The sequence below is a fragment of the Lethenteron reissneri genome, chromosome 41, assembly GCF_015708825.2.
Source record: "Lethenteron reissneri isolate LAM-NWPU_2019-01 chromosome 41, ASM1570882v1, whole genome shotgun sequence".
Classification (NCBI taxonomy): Eukaryota; Metazoa; Chordata; class Hyperoartia; order Petromyzontiformes; family Petromyzontidae; genus Lethenteron; species Lethenteron reissneri.
In genome coordinates this window covers 5,825,927-5,847,998 of record NC_083819.1, presented here as the reverse complement: position 1 = coordinate 5,847,998, position 22,072 = coordinate 5,825,927, and the positions used below count along the sequence as shown (strand labels likewise).

Sequence of the window (22,072 nt, the reverse complement as noted above, 5' to 3'; positions counted from 1 at the left end):
CAACAGTGGAGGAGAGAAAGGCGGGGGGGGTCTTACATCTGACACTTGAGGATGGCGAGCAAAATCCATACGTGTAGATCGGCAACCCACTTGCTGTACTGCTGTATGAAAGTCACGCTGTAGCCAATGCAGCTTATGCACAATCCACCAACCCCCCACCCCTTCTGCTGTGCCAGAGGCATCTGGTGAGAATCAATGTTTGTGTGGAGGCTGAAAGATGCCTTTAATATTTAAAATAATCATAAGTGAAACGTGTATTTTTAAACGTTCCACACCTCTGATGAGCACGGTTTGGCTACGTACGGTGCGAAAGGAGTTCAACGTTCACACATATTTTTAGGCGATGAAACGTACGAGAATGAGACAAGAGAGACGAGAGAGCATGAAAAGGTCTCTCCGCTGCCGGAGCCGCGTGGTGGAACTTGCGGGGCCAAGGGCCGCCGACCTCTCCTCCGACAGCGACGGTCGGCCACGCGCCGCTCTGCCAGCGTCGCGATCTTTGCAGCTGCAGCAACAGCAGCTCACTCGGTTTGGACGTCAACAAATCAAGCAAACCCGACTCCGCCGGTGAGACTCTTCGAGTGTCAAAACCGGTCCACAGTTTGGCTCGCGCTGGACCAAAGCTGCTGAAATTACGCGCTCCCGGACGGCCCTTGATGCTGGCCGACAAGGCACGTGCAATGCAATGCAGGGACAGATGTAGGAAAGGGAGGCGTATTGCTCGCCCGTTTGTTTACGTCACACGGACGGGCTCACCGATTGCGTCGGTTTACCGCATGCTCGACCTTGCAACTCTTCCGCTCGGTCCGGCGTCGCGAGCTGTCGCGTTTGAACGAACGCCGGCGCTCTTGGCAAAGGTGTGCGAGGGCGGCTAAAGCATCGTCGTCTTCACGGCCAGCGCTAAATTATCGATTTGCGACGCCTCCACCGCTACGTACGGGGCAGGGGGAGAGCGGTGGGGGGGGGGGGGGCATGAGGAATGGTGCCACATGAAGATGGAGGGGAATTGAAAATTGGATTCTAGCGGCTTGCAGGCGGAGGTTTAATTTGGAAAAGTTCAGTCTCAGTCGACATTTCCAGCCCGATTGCCATGCATAATACATGAATTACGGCCAGCTACATTTTGAATTGGGTTAGCGATTTTCTTTTCTTAGCCTTTTGTACGTGTAAATGTCGTTTGTTAATAGTCGGGCCACAATGGGTTTGGTGATCACAACTTCTGGACACTTTAATTGAACGTGTAATTCTGCGAGAAATAGGAAGGCCATCTCGAAAAATGTCAGAATTTGTTTTACATTCCGGCCGTTTCAAGTTGGGAGTCGAGGCTAAATGGTCTACTTATTCATAATTTTTCCAGATTTTAGCCCCTTAGTATTAGTTATACTTTGTAACGTTAGTAGAGTGTATACCTTTTATATAAGTTTTTAAGATTCCTATATGTAAATGTATGCACCGTCCTGCCATAGTGAGTTCCTTGTCTGTGCAAACTTACATGGCGATTAAAACCGTTTCTGATTCTGATGTGGGAGTGGTCGCACAGCGGTGAGCGTGACACGCTACGAACCACCCGATGATCCGAGTTTGATTCCTTTCCGCAGCAAACACGAGCGGCGAGTCATTTCCGAACCATTTATAGCACTCTTTACCAACCCGCACTGACCTGACCGGCGTGGTGAAGTATGGTCAAACAGCCCTACCGAACTGGTAGCGCCGCCAGACACGCCTTCATCCAGCAATGGATTCACGAGGCCCAAAATTGTTATCATTCTACTTTAAAATATTATCCACGCCTTGAGTTTCCTGGCTGGCTGCTGACTGGGCTCCTCTTCAACCCAACAATATTTCTACCGTTAGTGGCTGCTGTGGGCCTTTGCTATCGACATCGCGAAAGAACTCTTTGGTTTTTTCGGTAAAGTCACGTATAAAGATAAAATAAAAAATTAAATAATAGCATACGACGTTTCGATTGCAACATAAGCAATCATCATCAGGTATAAATGAAATAGCAACACAAATCTAAACAGAAAACTATAGACAGACATATAAGCAGACATATATCACCAAGATGCATAGAGAGAGAGAGTAACACATAGGCACAGCTATTATTTAATGTATTATTTTATCTTTATACGTGACTTTACCGAAAGAACCAAAGAGTAATTCCTGCAGTCACGAAAGCTCCAAATTAAGATCGCGAAAGAAGTTCGGAAGACTCTTAATAATATAAATAATAGACAGCGACGTCGAAGAGGTGGGAGTAACGGATACTTTAGATAAACTAGAAACTATTTTTATTTTACCAGGTAAAGCTCACTGAAAGTTATAGCTATTTTTTTGAAGTGACCTGGCCGTTACAAATGATAGCCAAAAGAAGTGGCTTATCATGTGGAAATTAATAGCAGCCAAATACTTAAAACGCACGTGGATTCTTAATGTGGCGGGAAAAACAGGAGGACCTCGGAGTAAAATCCACTCGACCCCGGGGAGAGAGACATGCAAACTCCAAATATATAGCAGCAGGCGTCAGGAATCGAACCCACGACCTCCTGCATACCAGGCGAGGTAGTTAGCATCTCGCTACGATTAGTTTAAAATCGCTCTAACTTTTAAATATTGTACTTCTATAGATGTCATCTTTTGCCAGAATATCCTTTACATCTTGCAGAATATAGCAACAACAAGAAAACAACTCACAATACATATTATTGTTGCATATTATGACAGATAATAGCAGATCACTTGGAGTGTTTCGAGTACAGGAGGATTATGAGAAGAGCAGGAAAATGACAGCTCACTTATTTTTAATTGCAGAACAATGAGTCATCTACGCGCGATGATGATACTTATTATTATTGAACACAATATGTTGAACTTCTTTCGCACCGCACGTAGCCAGCCGTGCTAATTGGATGTACGGGGGGGGGGGGGAGACAACAAATTGAACACAAAGAGTTTCATTTTTTTTTACAGTGGCTACCGATTATTACCGGTAAAGGTCTGCTCACGATGGGGCTCCTCTGCCAAACTCGGTAGGATTTGAACACGTGGGGGGAAACGGGAGGGAGGGGGGAGAGACGGAGTGCGCGAGTTCATCTTTGGACAAAAGCACTTGACGAGGACTCGTGGACAATTAAGAGAGGCATTGAAACTCGGTGATAAAGGGCATTTTAAAGAAATCATATTACAATTATGGAAAGCCGAGTGGCCTACATAAAGCTAATGTACACTGCAATGCAATCACGTCAAATTCACTCGTGCATGTTTCTCACGTGTAAATAATAGCGGTAAGCTGTTGGACGACGCAGGATGGCAATGGTGATTTACGAACGCAAACTTTTGTACACGAACAGCATGCACAGACAGCATACACACACAGCATGCACACACAGCATACACACACATCATGCACAAACTGCATGCACAGGCAGCATGCACACAGCATACACACAGCATGCACAGGCAGCGTGCACCCACAGCATACACACACACATAATGTGCAAACACACTCACATTGCACACACGGGCAGCGTACACGCACGTGCAGCAGACACGTCGTCGCGTCACCACCGGCCTGCGCGCTCGGAGAAGCAGTTTGAGGGGTCCGCGGGCGGCGCTGGCGTGACGCCAGAGGTCGCAATCGGGTACCCGATACCCGTACCCTACCCGATACCCGGCTACCCGTACCCGGCCAGGTACGGGTACCCGTTTCCCACCCTGGTGCGGCCGGGTACGGGTAGGCCGTGAGTCACTGGTGAGTAACCGTTTGCCACTCATTTCCCAACGTCTTGTCTCTTCTCACAATTCAAGTTCCTAGAATCAACCTACCCGCGCCTGCAACATGGCTTCATCCCAGAGGTCGAAATCGGGTACCCGATACCGTACCCTACCCATACCCGGCTGGGTACGGGTAGGGTACGGGTACGGCCGGGTACGGGTACCCGTTTGCGACCCTGGTGCAGCCGGGTACAGGTAAGGAATCAAAACCCGTTTGCAACCTCTGCGTGACGCAGACGCGACTAAGAGGGGGTGAAGTCTTTCTCGTCGGGAATAATGACGCGCCGCTGTGTCGCGTTAACGAGTCCGCACGATCGAGCCGAGCGATGCGACGGTGCACGGGTTGCGCAACCGCCGCCATTCCCCGAGAGTGGAGAGCACAGAGAGCCCAGTTGAGATTCTGTCTCTCCCGCCGCCCGGCAGCGTTAGGGCAACGTCTAGACGGGGCAGGTGGCCCGGTTGTTCGGGGGTCAGAGCGGTGGCGTGGCCGTTGAGTGAGCAGGCGGTGCAACTGCATCGGGGCCCCGTAGGTCTGAGGGGGGGGTGGAATTGGACAGGAGTGGGCCCAATTTCACTGCTTGCACCAGGGCCCATGCCAAGCATGCTGTTTGCTGGTTCGAGCACTAAGCTTTTACCACTGAGAGAGAGCATAGGTGCAGCTCCCGGTCAAGTGAGGTTCTCAAATCGAAGAAATAAAGTGTCTCTGCCTGAATGCCAGTGACCGCACGGACAATCCCAATTCCTAAAAATTTGTTTTTTCATTTCATTTGGCTAAATTCCAGCTCCAATTTTTAATTAAAAAAAATAAAAACTCGTATTGTACACCCTTTGAAGGAGAAGTGCATCGCTCTTGGGGTGGACTAAAGGTTCCAGGAAGAATTATCAGATGTGGTTCTGTGACATCACCTTCCACAGTTCATTCCGTGGAACGCAGGGCGACGTACGGCTCTATGAGAATTTGCGATCAGCATTTTGCCGGAGGAACAAGGTGGGAGAAACATAAATAAATAAATAACGACATCAAGTGAGCACGCAGCGCCGAGCGGCAGTGACTAATGAAGCTTGGACGTGAACGACAGTGGCGCTTTGCCCTGGATTCAATTAACTGGCAGGATGTATTAATAAATAAATCCCGGAAAGTACATCTTGTTCTTTCGCACAGTTGTTCTCTCATCGTATGGGGAACATTCACGCTGAGAGTGACAGCTGACGCCTGCCATCATTCAACCGTTCCCTGGTTTAACAATTACTAGCTCTGGCCCACTTGCCACCACGTCCGTTCGTTATCTCTCTTGGCTGGGCGATTTTTTTTATCGGCCGAATGTTTTTCTTCTTCTTTTCTCTGCACGCTATCCAGTTTTATTGTGGCCGATGGTTGAGACTAATGATGGAATCGCAACCAAAGGAGGGAACCTGCCTAAGTGTCTGACCACCGCCTAGATGGAGCAGGGAAATCAGCTCACGTGCCGTGGCACGAGATGGATTTTTACTACATGGCAGGACCGTGAGAGATGGTATATATGTATCTATGTTGAACTTATTTCGCACTGTCCGTAGCCAACCGTGCTAAGTGGAGGTGCGGGGGAAGGACAACAAACTAAACACAACAACAGGCAGTCCTTAAGAAATACATTTTCAATGGGAGCAGTGGCTTGTGAAGGCCTTCATCCAGCAGTGGATCGATCAAGGCTGATGATGACAGTGATGATGAATTAGTCATGCGTAATATTAATTACTTGGTTAACCTAGAGTAGCCTCATTGAGTATGACTTCTCAACGTCAGTTCCTGCTCAACTGAGCATTGAGGGGGGTGCTCATAACCTCTTTACAACCCTAAGTCAAGCAGTGCAAATTCCACATTATTATGGTGGGGCCGAATCTATCCATTAGACAACCACTATTGACCTCCCCACATAGCGGTAATCATTTTTATCGAACTCCGGAGGAATGATCGGCTTCTTCAACCCACGAACCAGGAATTGAACTCGCAACCTAATGGTTGCAAGCCGCTTTTCTCTGCCGCTGAGCCACCATTGTCACAGGAGAGCCCTTGCTCTAGCGATAATTTTCCATCTCCTTCGGTGGAGTAATCGTGGGAAGGGGAATCGCCAATAGAAATCCACGTGGATGCGTTCTAATGATCTGCGTTGTGCTTCGCTGCCTTGGATCCGTGAGCCTTAGGCCTGTTCACTGAGCAAATCCTCGCCTTTTTCTTTGCTTGCAATCATTGCTACTGCGTCGTCGTCAATTAATTGTGCTCTCGGGGCGATCGTGAGAAGGCGATGAAATTCACATTCAAAACTTTTCCGCAAAGCGGAGCGGATAACCGCGTGTCGAAGACGATATTACTGGGACATGTCTGAGTTCTCGAATTGCTTCTGATCCCCCATCCAATGCCCTGCTGTAAAAGTGTTGATTCATTTATTTATCCAGGAGAGCTACACTGAGTCCAAGGACTCTTTTCAAGAGGATCCTGCTGCATTGGCTTTTTTTTATTTCAACCGGTTAAAGATGAGTTGTGTTTATTATTATACGTGTGGGAGGAAACCGGAGTACCTGGAGAAAACCGACGCCTTTCGCAAGGGACGCAACACTCAATCCCCATACGAATGGAAACAGATGGCAATGAGTCCACTTGCTCTACGGCCTACTACTGGCGAGCCAGCGGTATGGCACCTCTGCACTCGCGGGAAAGGAGTTTCACAACCCTCGCTGCGTCCACAGCGCAGAATCACAGGCCACGTGCATAGTCTCGACTGGCAGTCGAAGCAAATTCGTTTTTATTTCTCAGAGCAGACACATGTCAGGTTGACTGAAAATCTAGTTTCATATGATGGTGACCGAGCTGAGACCATCAGCTCACTACGCTTGAGAACCCGGTTTAATCATGAGTGACCAAAAAACCTGGATTCAAACCCAGGTCCTCGGTGGTGCCGGCTCAACGCCCCGACACAGCATCGTGCACCCGAGTAACCTCATCACGGCTGCGCTGAATCAACGATGGGGCATTGCGCTGGCGAGATGTTAACTCCCTCGCCTGGTATGAAGGAGGTTGTGGGTTCGACACCGACCCCGGCGTCTGTATATGTGGATTTTGCATGTTCTCCCCATAGTCGCGTGGATTTTTCTCCACATTAAGAAACATACGTTTAGAGGATTTGGATGCTATAAATTTGCGCGTAATAAGCTACTTCGTTGACTATAATTTGGGGCCAGGTCGCTTCTGAAAAAGAGCTGTATAGTTCAGTGGGCCTTATCTGGTCAAATAAAAATAGACGGGAACAATCGCCCCGTTGTTGTACACGTGAATGTGGGCTGGTGCTCTCTCGTTTCTGGGGGTGGATTGTCCAAACTTTGTTCCCTCAATATTCACCAGACTTGTGCAATGGCACCACCTGGTGGCCTGCGCTTTCAAGCCGTCCCCCTCCGCCACCCCGTGGCGGTATGCGAGCCTCTCCTTAAAACAAAACTTTATTTTTACAGGTAAGGCTCACTGAGCTATGTAGCTCTTTTTCACGAGCGACTTGGCGAAAATTGATAGCTCAACGAAAGCGGCTTGTCGTGTAGAAATTTATAGCAGCCAAATACTCTGAACGCACATTGATTCCAAACATGGAGTGAAAAATCTGCATTGACTTTATCTGTGTGAATAGAGCCAATTCAAATTAAGATGGAGATCTCGGTGTCTGTTTGTGTGTACACATGTGACGTGTGTGTACGTGTGTTCCACATGACACGGCGTTAATTGCTTAGTGCGTCATGTGGGACACGTTTAACAATCATTGGGCATGTGCAGGGTGGAAAGAGTCAATTTTATTAGAATGGGGAGGAGTAAATTGGTAAGCGCGGAGAGAATTAGCTTGGTGGTGGCGGGTCGCAAGGAGTGGAGTTTGGCAAACCCTGCCGTAGTTTCCACCGCAGTGGTTTCGGTGACCCCCTCCCTCCCGCTGAGCGAATATGAACCTCCTCCTCTGCTGAGATTTACGAGCGCCGCTCTCTCGCGTTAAAACCGCGACACACTCTCTGTCGGCGACGCGGGGTCACTGCAGCGATTTGAGCCGAGCTGACCTCACGGTGGGCGGTTCGTCTCGTGCGCGAAAATGAACGTCCTGAGATTTACGGCCACTCGCCGCCGGCACTGGATGGAACATCCCCACCCCTGAGACACCGCCCGCTCAGGGATTCATTTCAGGCGGGTCTGTCTGTGCCTGGTGACCCGGGAAATATTTACACAGTCGGTACACCACGTCGGGTAATTTCTCTCACTACGGCCGTGGCCGCCTCTCGTCTTGTGCCGCTTAGGCTAGCCTACCAGCGACACGGGAAATATTGTCGGTGATAAATCGCGCCCTGGGGTGCGCTCGTTCGTAAATTGCTGCCGTCTCCGATTGTGATCAGGAGGGCGGAGATGGAGAGGGAGTGGCTGCGTTGAGTGAGACGGAGCTCGCGATGATGGAGTGCCCGGGCCCTCTGTGACTTCACTCAGCTCAGCACAACCACGTAGCTCACGTAAGTCAGGGTTTTCAAACCATAATGAACTGGTGGCCACCTGTCAGAGGCATTAACTGGTATGGTAAGCCACCTAAAATATGATTTTCCTTTTATTGCAATGCTTTAGTGTAGATGCCCTTGTGTGATGCCACCGAGTGTCCCAGGAGCATCACGACTCATTCATTGAAAGTACGCGCGTCTTACAAGGCACCGCTGAATTGCACATTTCTCAAGTTAATTGCACTGTATTCATTTCCTGGCTCAAGGAAACACAAGGTGGGTTAAGTATTGTGCCCACAGAATTAGCAAGGCAGTTTTACTTTCAAAAAGCCACGCCACAAACATATGTAGAAATATTTTTTGTTCAAACATTTACATCTACACGATGATCTAAACCCAAACAAACTAATTAAGAGTCATAATATTAGTCGTGAAAGCCGACAAATATATTTGTATATGTCATATTCTTAGGTTTTTTCGGTAAAATCACGTAGGTAAAATATTAAAATTAATAAAAATAAAATAAAAGTTAAATTATTTTATTTTATTTTTTACCTACGTGGCTTTACCGAAAAAACCTAGGCATATGAATCCTTGCAGTCACGAAAGCTTCAAATCTTGAATTGTATATGTCAGTTGCTAATGCAGTGGCAGATAAAGGTCTCTGACACCATGTCAGTTGTGGCGGTTGTATGACCATACTGGTCTCAGAGTGGGTTTATGAGTTGGGGGCCTGGACCGGTTTAGATATCACTCGCCACTGATTTTAGCCGTGGCTGGGAATCTTAACACGGATTCCTGGGTTCATGAAGCAGTGCACGAACCTCCATGCCACCGCTCCCCCCACCAAAGTGACCACGAAATAAAAATTATCTCCAATCCTGATCGCAACTGCATGGTATCCTCTCCAACCCCCTCAGTGATTGCAACTGCATGGATCGCAACTGCATGGTATCTCATCACAAACACAAGGCATTGGGAATTTGCACCGTGTGGAATTTGGGGAGAGTGTCAGTTGCCCCTAATCACAGGGTAAATTAAAATTGGACCATACTCAAATAATTCTGTCTCCCTTTGCAGTAAATCCTCTCCACCCCCCTCAGTAAAAAATAAAAAAATATTTTCTATTTCTCATGCTCACAGTTCAGGAATTCGCGGGCAAAATCACGCCACCGCAGCGGCACGTTATGTAACGATCGTGCATCGGCATGCGCACCCCGCCAAAAATGAAATCAAAGAAACGACTCCCGATCAAAACAAGGATGAGAATTTTTTTTTGCAACCGTAGAGCGGGGGGCGGGGGGGGGGGAGCGATTTCAGATGGGGATGCAGGAGTGGCTGGCCGGGTGCCAGAGCCGACTGCCACTGCCGTATAAAACCTGGCGCGCGATGGTGGGTGCGAGAAAGCGCGGCACACGCGTGTGGCACTGGCGCGATGGAACCTCCGCTGCTCAAGCGGCTGGCGCGCTGGCTGTTGGTGGTGCCGCGCTTCCTCGCGTCGGCCCTGGCGCTCTGCCTGCTCGACCTGCCGTGCGTGCGGCGGCGAGCGATGCGCTCGCTGGCCGAGGAGGCGCGCCGCTCCGGCACGGCCGACACCGACCCGCCGTGGCGTATCTCCGACTCGGAGCGCACGTTCACGCGGGCCTCGCTCGCCGCCGTGTGGCGCGGCCACGTCCTCGACGCGTTCAAGGAGGCGTGGGCAGGCGGGCTCGCGCCCAACACGCCCGTCGAGCGATTGGACGGCGGCGGCCCGAGCGACGGCGCAAGTGGCGGCGGCGGGGATGGCGGCGGCGACGCCGGCAGCACCAGCGCGCGCGTTCTGGACTTTGCGCACGGCTCACGGCCGCTCGTGCTGAGCTTTGGCAGCGGCAGCTGACCGCCGTTCATGGCGCGGCTGGGCGCGTTCGGGCGGCTGGCGCGGGAGTTCAGGCCCGCCGCCGACTTCCTGCTGGTGTACGTGGAGGAGGCCCACCCGCTCGACGGGTGGAGCACCGGCGACGCCCCGTTCCAGCTGCCGCGCCACCGCAGCCTGCCCGAGCGTCTGGAGGCCGCGCACCGCCTGGCGGGCCTGCTGGGCCCCGCGTGCCCCGTGGTGGCCGACACGATGCGTAACGAGACGATGGCGGCGTACGGCACCGCCTTCCTGCGCCTCTACATCCTGCAGGCCGGCGTCGTCGTTTACAAGGGCCCCAGCGGGCCCGAGGGGTACCGGCTGAGCGAGGTGCAAGCTTGGCTCAGAGACTTTACCGCGCGGCAGCAGCAGCAGCGGCAGCAGCAGCTGTGCTCGTTACTCAGCGTTTAAAAGCGCCGTCAGAGTGCAGGCACCTGCCTTGGGGGTCGGTGTCGAGGTCACAGTTTTGTAAATCTTGCTCAGCGGTGAATATTTTTTCTTCTTTTTTACTAAGAGAATAAGTGCAGTAAATACTGTTGTTGCCTTAAGGGGATCTGTAACAGTTTACATCGACGTCCACTGCTCTTGGAAAGAGGAAAAACGAAATTTGCAATTGGAATATCGGAGGGCGATAACACATAGGCAATTGTACCAAGAGATGATGTAGAAAATCTGTATAGTGTTGAAGTTATTTCTTTTTACAATTAACACTGCCTAAGAACAGAATTTAAAAAATGTATGCAGCCTCACGCTATACATTGTTTCTGTTATAAGACATTGTTAATGATAAGCTGGTCCGCACCTCCGATTAGCACGGTTGGCTACGTATGGTGCAAAAGAAGTTCAACATACACAATATTATTGTTTGCGCACAAATTAACGTTCACAGTTAGTGGAACACGAGACAAATTATATCTCACGTTTCCTCAATTTCACCGTGATAAATTAGTGTAAATGATGGACTGTGAGATTTGCCGAGCATACTTATATTTACACAGTCGCATAACCTAACGAACACATAGCATAGGCCCCGTTCATTTATCTATTTTGTATCTCTGCACATTAACGGTGCCTTACTACAGAAATTAACATCAAATGACTTAAACGCCTTCACTGTGATGGTTTTTTTGAAGACGCAAAGCCCCAGTTTACGTGCGATTAAAGTAAACACGATGTTATCTCTCAACCGTGTTCATAAAAACAGTTGGGTAAAAAAAAAAGATTTGTCTCCCAATGCATTCAGTTTATTTCTCAGAAACGGATTATTTATTGGCAACAATTTATTTGCAGTGCAAATACGATAGTTGTTTGTGCCAAACTTCGGGATTTTTTTTTTTACTTTTTGTTTTGCGCACATTCAACGCTGCCTTATAAATGGAACATGACGACGAACGCTCTCATTTGTATTTAGTCCTTGCTGTTTGTTAGTCTGCACACATTTTTTTAGATGACGCGCAATTACGATGGAGAGTCGACGCAAAAACCTTAGCTGCGCGTAAAACAAAAACTGAAGACAATCGTCAGTAACATTGCCCTAAAGAGGGGGAAAAATGTAACGTGACATTTCGGACAATGGGCCTACTTTCGCATCCATCGCTACATTTGGTCTCCGCGTCCTTCTTAGCGGGCAAGGTTGTCGTGAGGGCGCCGTGTTTCACAGGCGATTGTAATGGAAGACAGGCCATTGCCTGAAACGTCAACCTGTTAATCACGATTCAAATTTATACGGCGCCCTTGAACAATCGGATCTCGGAGTGCTGCAGGTGTAAAGGATGAAAATCGGTAACCAGGGAGAGAAATACTGAAGAGACTAGATAGAGTACGAGAGAGAGGAGGCCTGGAACTTTAAACATCATTAGCGACTGCGAGTTCCGATCCTCCCGAGGGTGGGGGCATTCCAGAGGCTGGGCGCTGTACAGACAAAAAGCCCGGCGGTCATCCCAGGTTCCAATCCCGGAGAGCGCGGTCATCACGCCGAGTCGGGGCACGATGTTATTATCCTTAGAGGGGCAGTGTTGTTCACGTGTTTAGTTTTTACGTTTTTTGTGCTCGTGCACTACTGACCACGTAGTATGTATGTACGTTGAACTTCTTTTCGCGCCGTACGTTTGCTGACCGCGCTAATTGCGTCTCGTGACAAAATAATTATTTTTTATTGTGAGCTGCCACCCACGTTCTGCGGCCACGGGGCTTTGCGCGTGTTGGGTATTTTTTCATGAGGAAGCGTCTGTAAAGGGACCCCGCTCCACAGAGACGCGTTCTGAACGCTGCGCACAAATACAGGCACAACCCTTTCCCTCAGCGCCGGCAGAACGTGTGTGCCCCAGTAGAGCGAGCGAGCGACTCTCGCTCCCAACGCTTCTTGTACAAGTAATTTTTTTCGTGACGTGTATGTCGGTGTGTGTGTGTAGGGGTAGCGGTAGTGTAGCAGGTAGCGCACTGTGCTCCAAACCCAACGACCCAAGTTCGATTCACGCTCACGGCCAACACCAGTGACGGTTATCTGAACCGGTCTTGGGCCTGCCCTAGCTCGACTCAGCCTCAAATGAGTACCTGTTGCTGTGTGTAAAAACATCGCCACTGGAGAGACAAAGGCGGTTGGGCGTGGTGCTGGCCACCCACCCCCTCGTGTGTCATGCCGGCCTTTATAGGTGCTCGCTAACAGCACTTGCCCCATCAGTCTGTTCAGGCTATACATGATATTTTTGTCTTGTGTGCAATGTTAATATCGGTTATTAAAGTCTAAAGCCTCCAGTGCAGAGCTTTACTCGTTAGAAATTGAACAATACATTGATAGCGTTTTAACTACAGGTTTCCCTCGCTCTGTGTGGGTTCGGCTTGTGTGATTTCACGCATATTCGGCTAACTTATTTCGACCCAAAATTCACAACGTGAAGCGGTTTGAATTCACTCCACATGCAGCTTTGCGGTCGGACGCGGGACAACTTTGTGTGTGTACTATGCTCGCTACTCGACAGGCTGCTGTCACGTGCGGTGCATTGTGAGTTCGGGTGACTGTGGGCTCCATTCTGCGCGAATTTGTTTCGTGCTCCCTATTTTTGGAACGCACCTACTCACGCATTAAGGGAGGGAAACCTGTAATATGTCTGTAAACTTGACGTTGTTGGATGGTGCATGAGATAATGGCAAGAATTTTGGAATAAGCCTAGCACATGGCCTAACCCAACAACAAATATGTGTGTGTATATGTGTATATATGTTTGTGTGTATGTGCGCACTGTAGAGGTGATGTAGTGGTTAGCGCACAGTGCTTCAAACCAGGCGACACCAGTTCGAATTCCAGCCACGGATGAAATCCGTGTTGAGTGATATCTGAAACATCCTGGACCTCCTCTAGGTTGACTCAGCCTTAAATGAGTACTGTACCTGCTGCTCTGTGTAAACATCAACACTGGGAAGACAACGGCAGCTGAGCATGGTGCTGGCCACACCACCCCCTCGTGCACTATACTGGCATTGATCGGTGCTTGCTAACAGCACTTGCCCCAACAGTCCATTAACGCCTGATGGGGGATCTTTGTCTTTGTATTACAGTTTGCTGGGATTCCTTTAGTTTAAGTGTAATCTATAATTATGCACGCAAACTTGTGTTCACGCGATGTTTCCAAAATAATGTTTTGTAACTTTGAACAAAAGAAATGAATTCCAAAAATAGTTTTCCTGCTTGAACGAAAAAGCCAAGAAATGGACGTTGTAGGAGGATGGCCAATTTCAGGAAGGTCGCGTTTTATGGCGCGTCACTCATCTAACAACGTCGGCTCCTTCCTTTTCCGTCCAGACGAAGACAAAAACAGGGTCTTAGAAGTATTGATCGTCGTTATTGTTCTCATTGTAGGCACTGAAAATGCAACACTTTCAGTTTCCAATAAAATATTGTAAATTACCATGACTTAAATGTTCACTCAATTGCACAGTGGCAGTCGGCGAGTGGTGCCACATGCACGAGCAAGACGGACGGACGCACGCACGACCCGGGTCACTCTCGTGAACGAGACTCTGTCCTGGTATCTCGAGTTCTCACCTGGTCAAACACTTGGTTAACGACCTGGTCAAACACTTGGTTAAAGACCTGATCAAACACTTGGTTAAAGATCTGGCCAAACACTTGATTAAAGACCTGATCAAACACTTGGTTTAAGACCTGGTCAAACACCTGGTTAAACACCTGGTCTCAATTACACCCAGGCACGTTTGCAGCAATTTAAACAGTTATACCGAAGCACAATTATATGAATTATACCTAAGCACAGTTACACCAATTATACCAAAGCACAATTATACCAATTGTAACAAAGCACAGTTATACCAGTTATACCGAAACCATGGTTGGAATGGTTGGCAGGCTGGACTAGAATGAAGAGGTTCACCGGTTCAATCTCCCAGCGCAGAAGGCGATAGGATGGACAAGTATCTTAAATCCTCCCCACTGTCCACCCAGCACAGTGACTGGGTACAACCACAGTTATTCAATCTGGAGTTCCGTTTGCAGTGGGGTAAAGTGTGAACACTCTCCCCTCTCCTAAGACATTTGGCCAGCGTGGAAGAGTAAGATGAATACCCTCCATTGGGGTCCTCTAGAGCTGCTTCTAACGTAGACCATTCCACCTGCAGCGCGTCACTGGCGCAAGGGCACCACGGTGTTGAGATGTTATCTCCCTCGCCTGGTTTGCAGGAGGTTGTGGGTTCGATCCCGACCCTGACGCCTGGGTCTCTCCCCGTGGTCGCATGCATTTTTCTCCGGGTCCTCCGGTTTTTCCCTCCACATTTAGAAACATACGTTTCGAGTATCTTGCTGCTATTAATTTCCACGTGATAAGCCACTTTGTTTAGCTTTAATTTCTGGCCAGGTCGCATGTGGAAAAGAGCTATATAACTGAGTGGGCCTTACTTGGTAAAATAAAAATAGTTTAGTTTCAGTTTAGTGAGACGAGCAAGCGACTGCAGGGCTGCACCTTTACATTTGTATATATTTGCGGTTACACCTACGCAGAACGATGCCTGCGCATGAATGGATGTGACGGCTTTTTGTACGGCGCGGATGCCGACCAGACACCAGGACGAGTGGTTCTGCTTGTGAGGTGTCAACGCGGCAGAGAAGAACTCCTGTGGAACGGCCGCACGGGGAGCTTTGCGCCCAGTCATAAAAAACGGGCGAGCGGGGCCGCTGACGGGAGTCGGCTTCCGTCGACCGCTCCTGTGCAATAGGCATGTCTCTCCACATGTCCTGCGCCGTGAATTCGGCACTATTTTTCCTTTTTTAAATCCTTTATATTAAGTTCACTTGCTTGCTTGCTTGCGCGCTTACGACCGTGCAAATCTTTCGGTCGTTCTTTAACCCACTTCCCGTGATCCAATCGAGCTGACATTTTGCACACAGACTCGTTGTGCGTGACAATTCATTTTCGTGAAATTTTTTTTCAAAAAGTTTACACTTTTTAGGAAAAAAATTTTTATATTTAATTACCAATTGCTTAATGGTGGCAGGCAATCATCTGACCCATACGTGACAGCCATCTCAAGCCAGAGGACGAGAGAACTCTAGCCGCCACGCATATAAAGGATTTATAGTGAAAAACTTTGTTTTTACGGGTTAATTTTTCTACTTTACCGTACGGCAGCAGCGGCAGCAGCCAGTGGCACCAGCAGCAGTGGCAGCTATGTTGGTGGTGAGGTTTTGTGAAAATCCATTCATGTATTCACGATGTTTATTTTGATGCTTTGGCGACTGTTTAATGGCAATTAATTTTTTTTCTCGCTTGATCTGTCTCAGCTCTGCACATGGGGGGCTGTGATCCCCTCTTGGGTTGCCGTCGCCCTTGCAACAGACACTTGCGTTCTTAGCTGGTAAAATGAAGGGTATTGTTCTAAATGTATTCAAAGATGGTTTGTTACGTTGTAATCGAATTGAATGACAATCGGGCGAGAGAGCCCCTTGACGCTACGAGCCTCTTTGGTCAACGGAGAATTCAGGCCACGAACAAATCTCAAATGTCATCGGGTCACAGAGGCTACATTTCAACACCAAGCTGCATCCCTAATAAAAAAATGTTTTGATAACTGCGTTGGCAGTGGTTCACAAGCATGAATAATAAAAACTCTACACGTTCGTCAATGGCACCACCCTAAAGAGGGATAACTATATGTACTCCAAGGACGGGTGTATTGCAGTAAATCTGAAACTTGCAAGCTAAAAGCAGACCGCGACGTGATATTCATTGCATCAATGCGTGTGCGATTTGTAAGGGCGCGGTGACGCAGACCTATTTTATTTTAAGGTTATAATCTCTTGTTCATCATGACGTCATTTTTACTTTGATGTCTCAACAGCGCTACGGAGATCACGTGACGTGAGGGTTCTGCCTTTGTAGCGAGGGTTGTGAGTTGACGCTGAGGAGGGGGGAGGAGGCGCCTCAGCCCCCCATGTGGAGTGACGTCAGCCGCTAATTATTATGAATGGGGAGGGGGTGTCCATTTGGGGACGTCACCTGTTAATGATTATTAATGAGGGGGGCTGTACGATGTGGAGTGACGTCACTTGCTCATGATTTTTAGTGAGGGGGTGGGAGTACTTCCCTATTGAGTGACGTCACCCGCTCATGATTATTAATGAGGAGGGGTGGGGGATGTCCATTTGGAGGACGTCACCTGCTCATGAATATTAATTAGGGGGGCTGGTCGATGTGGAGTGACGTCACGAGCGTTAATGACAGACATTCCTGGGTGATTATAGTAGGTATAATGGGGGACGATTCAGGACAATGGCCCATTGTCTCTCATGAGCGCCTGTGATAGCCTTGCGCTACAAGATTAGCACGGATGGCGAATGTGGCCAAAGATTTGCCTTCCAGATTTGATCCGAAGAAACCCCACAAAAACGTCGTCCTATTACATTTGCGCTTCGATGCAGCGTTATTAACAAACGTCATGAGTGTTAAATTTCGATTTAAAGCTTTCGTGACTGCAGGGATTCATCTTCTTGATTCTTTCGGTAAAGTCACGTAGAAGGGAAATAATAAAATAATACAAATAAACCTATCAAATAATTCTCACGACGTTTCGGCCACAACGCAAGCAGCTGTCCTCGGGTGAAGAACAGGTCTGTCAGACGCTGTCTTCTCGACAGACCTGTCCTTCACCTGAGGACGGCTGCTTGCGTTGTGGCGAAACGTCGTGATAATTATTTTTTTTATGTTTTATTTTTATTATTTTATTATTTCCCTTTTACGTGACTTTACCGAAAGAACCAAGAAGAGTCATGAGTGTTTTGTTGCATCTCTGTGCGATGACTTGGGAAAAGATGAGCACAGGAAAAAAGAGGGTGATTGGGCCGGGGGTGGGGGGATGGGGAGTGGGGGGTAGGAGAGTGGGGGGTGGGGGGCCGTGGTCAGGAGGGAGTGGGTGGCGAACTGCAGAGAACGACCAGAATTGGAGAAATCACGGCCGCGAGAAAGAGAGCATTGCTAGGCCACAGCTCAGACACTGGCAGACGAGCCTGGAAGTTCCTTCTGCTTTTCCCTTCGGTAAGTGCACGAGCGATGATAGGGCTGAACTAACTCCCGCCAAGTTGAATTTATAATTGTTCGTAAGCAAATTACTCCAAACAGACTCTGCGTTCCACAGCGCTTGAAAATTTTTAATCAAACGTCAGCTTAGGACCCCAAGCAAATCATGGGGTTCCGAAATAATGAAAAAAAAAACAGGCGTTGCACCAAATATCAGCCCAAATGGAAATCCTAGTTCAGTAAACAAAAATAGAATAATTATCCTGTCCCAAACTCTTATTTTGTCTGAATCTGTCTACTTTCAAGACTTGTCTATTTTCATCCACATTTCTCTCACCTCACTACATCTCTGCTTCAGTCGATATTTGCCTCACCTCACGACAGCTCTACCTCTTTCCTCTGTCTCGTCGTCGGCCATCAGGAAGTTTATAAACATTTTGGGGTCAGCCCCCAAAATGTTTTTATGATTAGCACCCCCACCCCACGCACCCCCCCACCCCATCCCCATGGACCACCAGCATAGCCGCTGGAACAACGCTTGCCCGTACCCCCGCTCGCGGTCTCCCGGAGCGCGCGTGGAAGGCATCGGGCCCCTGTTTACCTGGTGCCGATGGCGCCGTGATGAATGTGCCGCGCCGGACCGCGGAGTTTCGTGGAATCGGCCGCGTTTACTTTGGCTGCGGTCCGCTAGAGTACGTCCCTTTCCGTACGCTTAGGGCATTCCGCGTGCCCCCGTCGTGCCGTCGCAAATCCATGCCGCCAAAGTTTGAGCGGGCGGGCGGGTATGCGGGGGGTGGGGGTATTGGTGTTGCGACGCATCTGCCGTGGACTTGAAATCGCTTGATGTTTTTGTTTGGCGAGGAAGCGTTTCAAATAACGTTTCTTTAAATCTGCTGGAAGTGGTCACGCACGATTTCATGGTGCGTGCTTTCATTTGTCGGTGGGAGCGAGCTCGTATGCGTTGCCTTTTGCTGCGTCTACTCGTGGCGACGTGCGGCACGACGTTGTCAGCACTCTCCACCTTGCGCTTATTTTTCGTGTCGATTTTAGTTTTTGCTTCCGTGCCAATTTGCCGTGATTTGATTTCATTGTGATGGCTTATTCCTGGTATCTGAATCTTAAATTGTCTTGATGTGCAATTACGTTTTATGCTTGCGCTTGCTCTCATGTCCCAGGTCTCTCTGTGTACAAGAGAGATGTGTAGTCTTAATGGGCTCCCACCTGGTTGTCAGGAAATAGTTAGCAGTCAACCAACCAAAGCATGTGTGTAATTAAACATTAATGCTATCCTTATGTGAAGTGTTAAGGCTTTTTAAATCTATAAAAATTGTCTCACTTTAAGGTTGAACTCGCCACTCCCAATGTAGCAGGACCCCCCCTCCCCCCGAGCCCAATACAACTCGCCAAAAGGTTCCAATGGGAGGGGGTTAACCAAACATCCGCAACAAGCTGTGCCGGCGCAAGGGGACCACACGGAAGGGGGGGGGGAGAAGGGGAATGGGGCCTGCTGCCTCCAACCAAGTGGGGACCTAGCGTTATGGAGGGGGAAGATGAAGATTTCAACTACTACAGTTGTTGTTGTAGTATCATTTATTTAGCCGGGCGATTAAATTAAACCCACGCAATGACCCGGAATTGCCTCCATCGGCAGGAGGGGAAACCTGCAGTCACATATTCACTTTAAGATGTTTTTTTGTTCACAGGGCTCTACCTAATAAATGAACTTGAAATGAACTTGAACTTGGAGTGCTGGTTACTTGGCGTGGTGCTCCTCACCCACGGGCGGCGCGGAAACTCCCTCCTTCCATCATCGCCTCTCGTGGAACGGCTGTCACGTCCAATGACAGAAATACTCAAGGCAAAGAAATAAGTAAAGAATAAAAGACCGGAGTTCATTCATTAAACGATTGTGCTGGCCAAAAAATACGAAAAGAGCTGACGGTGTCACCTCGAGTTCTCCGACCGCCGCGTGGCGATTCTCGTGAGGTCACAGTGACACGGAACGTATGCGCGGCGCTCGGAGATCACTACCGGGGCCTGGCAGCCGCTGGCGCGACGGCGGTTAGCTACATATGGTGCAAAATAAGTTCAACAGACGTACATATGCCAAAACACCGAGGGCTCCTCTCTCTGGTGTCCCAACTCCCGACGGTGAAGTTGGTGATGCCGGTGGACGATCGCCGTTGTCGCTCGATGTCGTCATCATCAGGGGGATGATTTCCTCGCAGAATATTTTTCTTTTCCGCTGGTCGGCTGAAATCGGGGGCTATGATGGATGTGGTGTGATGGATGTGGAAATATTGTCAGGGTTAGCGGCCCAGACAGATCCAGCTGAAATTAAGCCCAGTTCTTCATCATCTTTGTCATTTCATTAAGTTATTGATTCGTGACGGATCCGTCCAGATCATTTTGACACTCTGCCTTCCTGCCGTGTAGGATAAGTGTTCCTATGAAGGAATTGGCGAAACATAGCCAATGTAGCAGCGCCCACCTGAAAGAGGATTCTTAAGACTTGTTGAGGCAGTCCTGGGTAAACAAGCGTAACAATGATAACAATAACATTGCCATCGGTCGTTTTCAGGTTCATCCGCGTTAGGGTAAGATTCACGGTGTTGCAGACTTTCAATGGATCGACTGCAATATGTATGTTGCACTTCTTTTGCACCATACGTAGCCAACCGTGATAATCGCAGGTGGGGGTGAAGTAGATAGGTGCGGGGGGGGAAGTGTCTTTCAGTGGCGTAACGTGGCACGGCTGGGAGTCCCAATTCAGATTCCCCCCTCTTTCTATTTAAAAAAAAAAATGTTCCAGCTAAGGCCCACTGAGCTTTGTAAGCTCTTTTTCAGAAGCGACCTGGCCATCACAAATGATTGCCCAATGAAGTGGCTTATTACTTGGAAATAAATAGCAGCCAAATACTTTCAGCGCATGTTTCTAAATGTGGTGGGAAAAACTGGAGGACCCAGAGAAAAATCCACGCAACCACGGGGAGAGAGACATGCAAAATCCAAATATACTGCAGGCGTCAGAGTCAGGATCGAACCCACGACCTCCTGTATACCGGGCGAGGTAGTTAACATCTAGCCACTGTGATGATAATGAGAGAGAGACACGCAAAATCCAAAAATACAGCAGGCGTCAGGGTCGGGATCGAACCCACGACCTCCTGTATACCGGGCGAGGTAGTTAACATCTCGCCACTGTGGCACTTTTTGTAGCACGGCCTGTGGACCTCGGCGTAGTTTAACCACCTGCACACCCTGGAGCTACGCCGCTGGTGACTTTCCAATGTCACGCTGATAACTTTTGGCACAGCTTGGAAGAGCAATGTGGCAGGGGCGGCTGCCAGACTTGCCAGACGTTTGTCCTCACCGGCTGGGTGAAGGTGCGAAAGATTTCAGCGCTGCGTTCTGGTCAGCAGCCAACGCCGAGTTATCGCCCCGTGTTCATGTCAGAGTTGTGGTCGTTGTAGATACACAGAAATATGTGTCATAAGCCAGGTTTTTCTTTTTTCTTTCTGGCAACGGTCCTTCTTCATTCTGGGGAGAAAATAACTGTTTAACCTGGGCAGGTGTCCTTCGTTTTGTCTTGGTTGTGTCTGTGCGTTCTTTGTCTTTGTGTACGCGTGCCAATTGTATGAGCCGTAAGTGTAAATACACTTCGTTTACATTTTTTTCGATAGACAGACACCAGGATATTAGCACGGCTGATATCCTGGTGTCTGTCAGGACACCAATGGTGGCGCAGTGGTTAATGCATTGCGTTATGATCCCAGCGACCTGAGTTCAATTCTCGGCCATAGCTATCATCTGGAGGAAGTGGTGTCGTGAACCTGTCCTGCGCCACCCCTGGTGTGTAAACATCAGCACTGGGAGACGAAAGTGGTCAGGCTTAGTACGTCTAAAGGCCACAACGAATGCTTGTACGACGTGCCAGCCATAATAGGTGCTCGCTAACAGCAGTCACTTCACCAACTGAATAGGGATGAGCAGGGTATCTTCATGCTTTGCTTATTGAGTGTGAACGGCTGTGGATATTTTTACAGAGGTATTCACCTCGACAGTCGAAGGGTGTTCATTTACTAATGATTTAAAAATTTACCCGTAAAAACAAAGTTTTTCACTATAAATCCTTTATATGCGTGGCATCGGTTTTATTTTATTATTCATTTCTGTTTTTCTTGAGTAAGAGTTTCATTTTATCACATTGGTATTTTAAATTAAATATAAGGAAAGTCGTATATAAGGATTATAAGGTTTTCAGTTTTTGTATGATTGTTTATATTGTACATTTTTGTTGTTTTCTTGAATAATTATCTGTGTTTAGGAAAAATATATGATTGTGTTAGTGAAACATTTTTTTCCCTAAAAAGTGGAAAATGTTGGAAAAAAA

The 22,072-nt window shown here is 48.5% G+C and overlaps 1 protein-coding gene across 1 annotated transcript; it reads left to right on the top strand.

Annotated features, from left to right (window-relative positions):
* The first annotated feature begins 9,700 nt into the window (after positions 1-9,700).
* Positions 9,701-10,774, top strand: LOC133352604 (thyroxine 5-deiodinase-like). The gene has a single exon (XM_061568351.1). The coding sequence runs from the start codon at positions 9,701-9,703 to the stop codon at positions 10,565-10,567; it is 867 nt and encodes a 288-aa protein (XP_061424335.1). The 3' UTR covers positions 10,568-10,774.
* Positions 10,775-22,072: the final 11,298 nt, after the last annotated feature.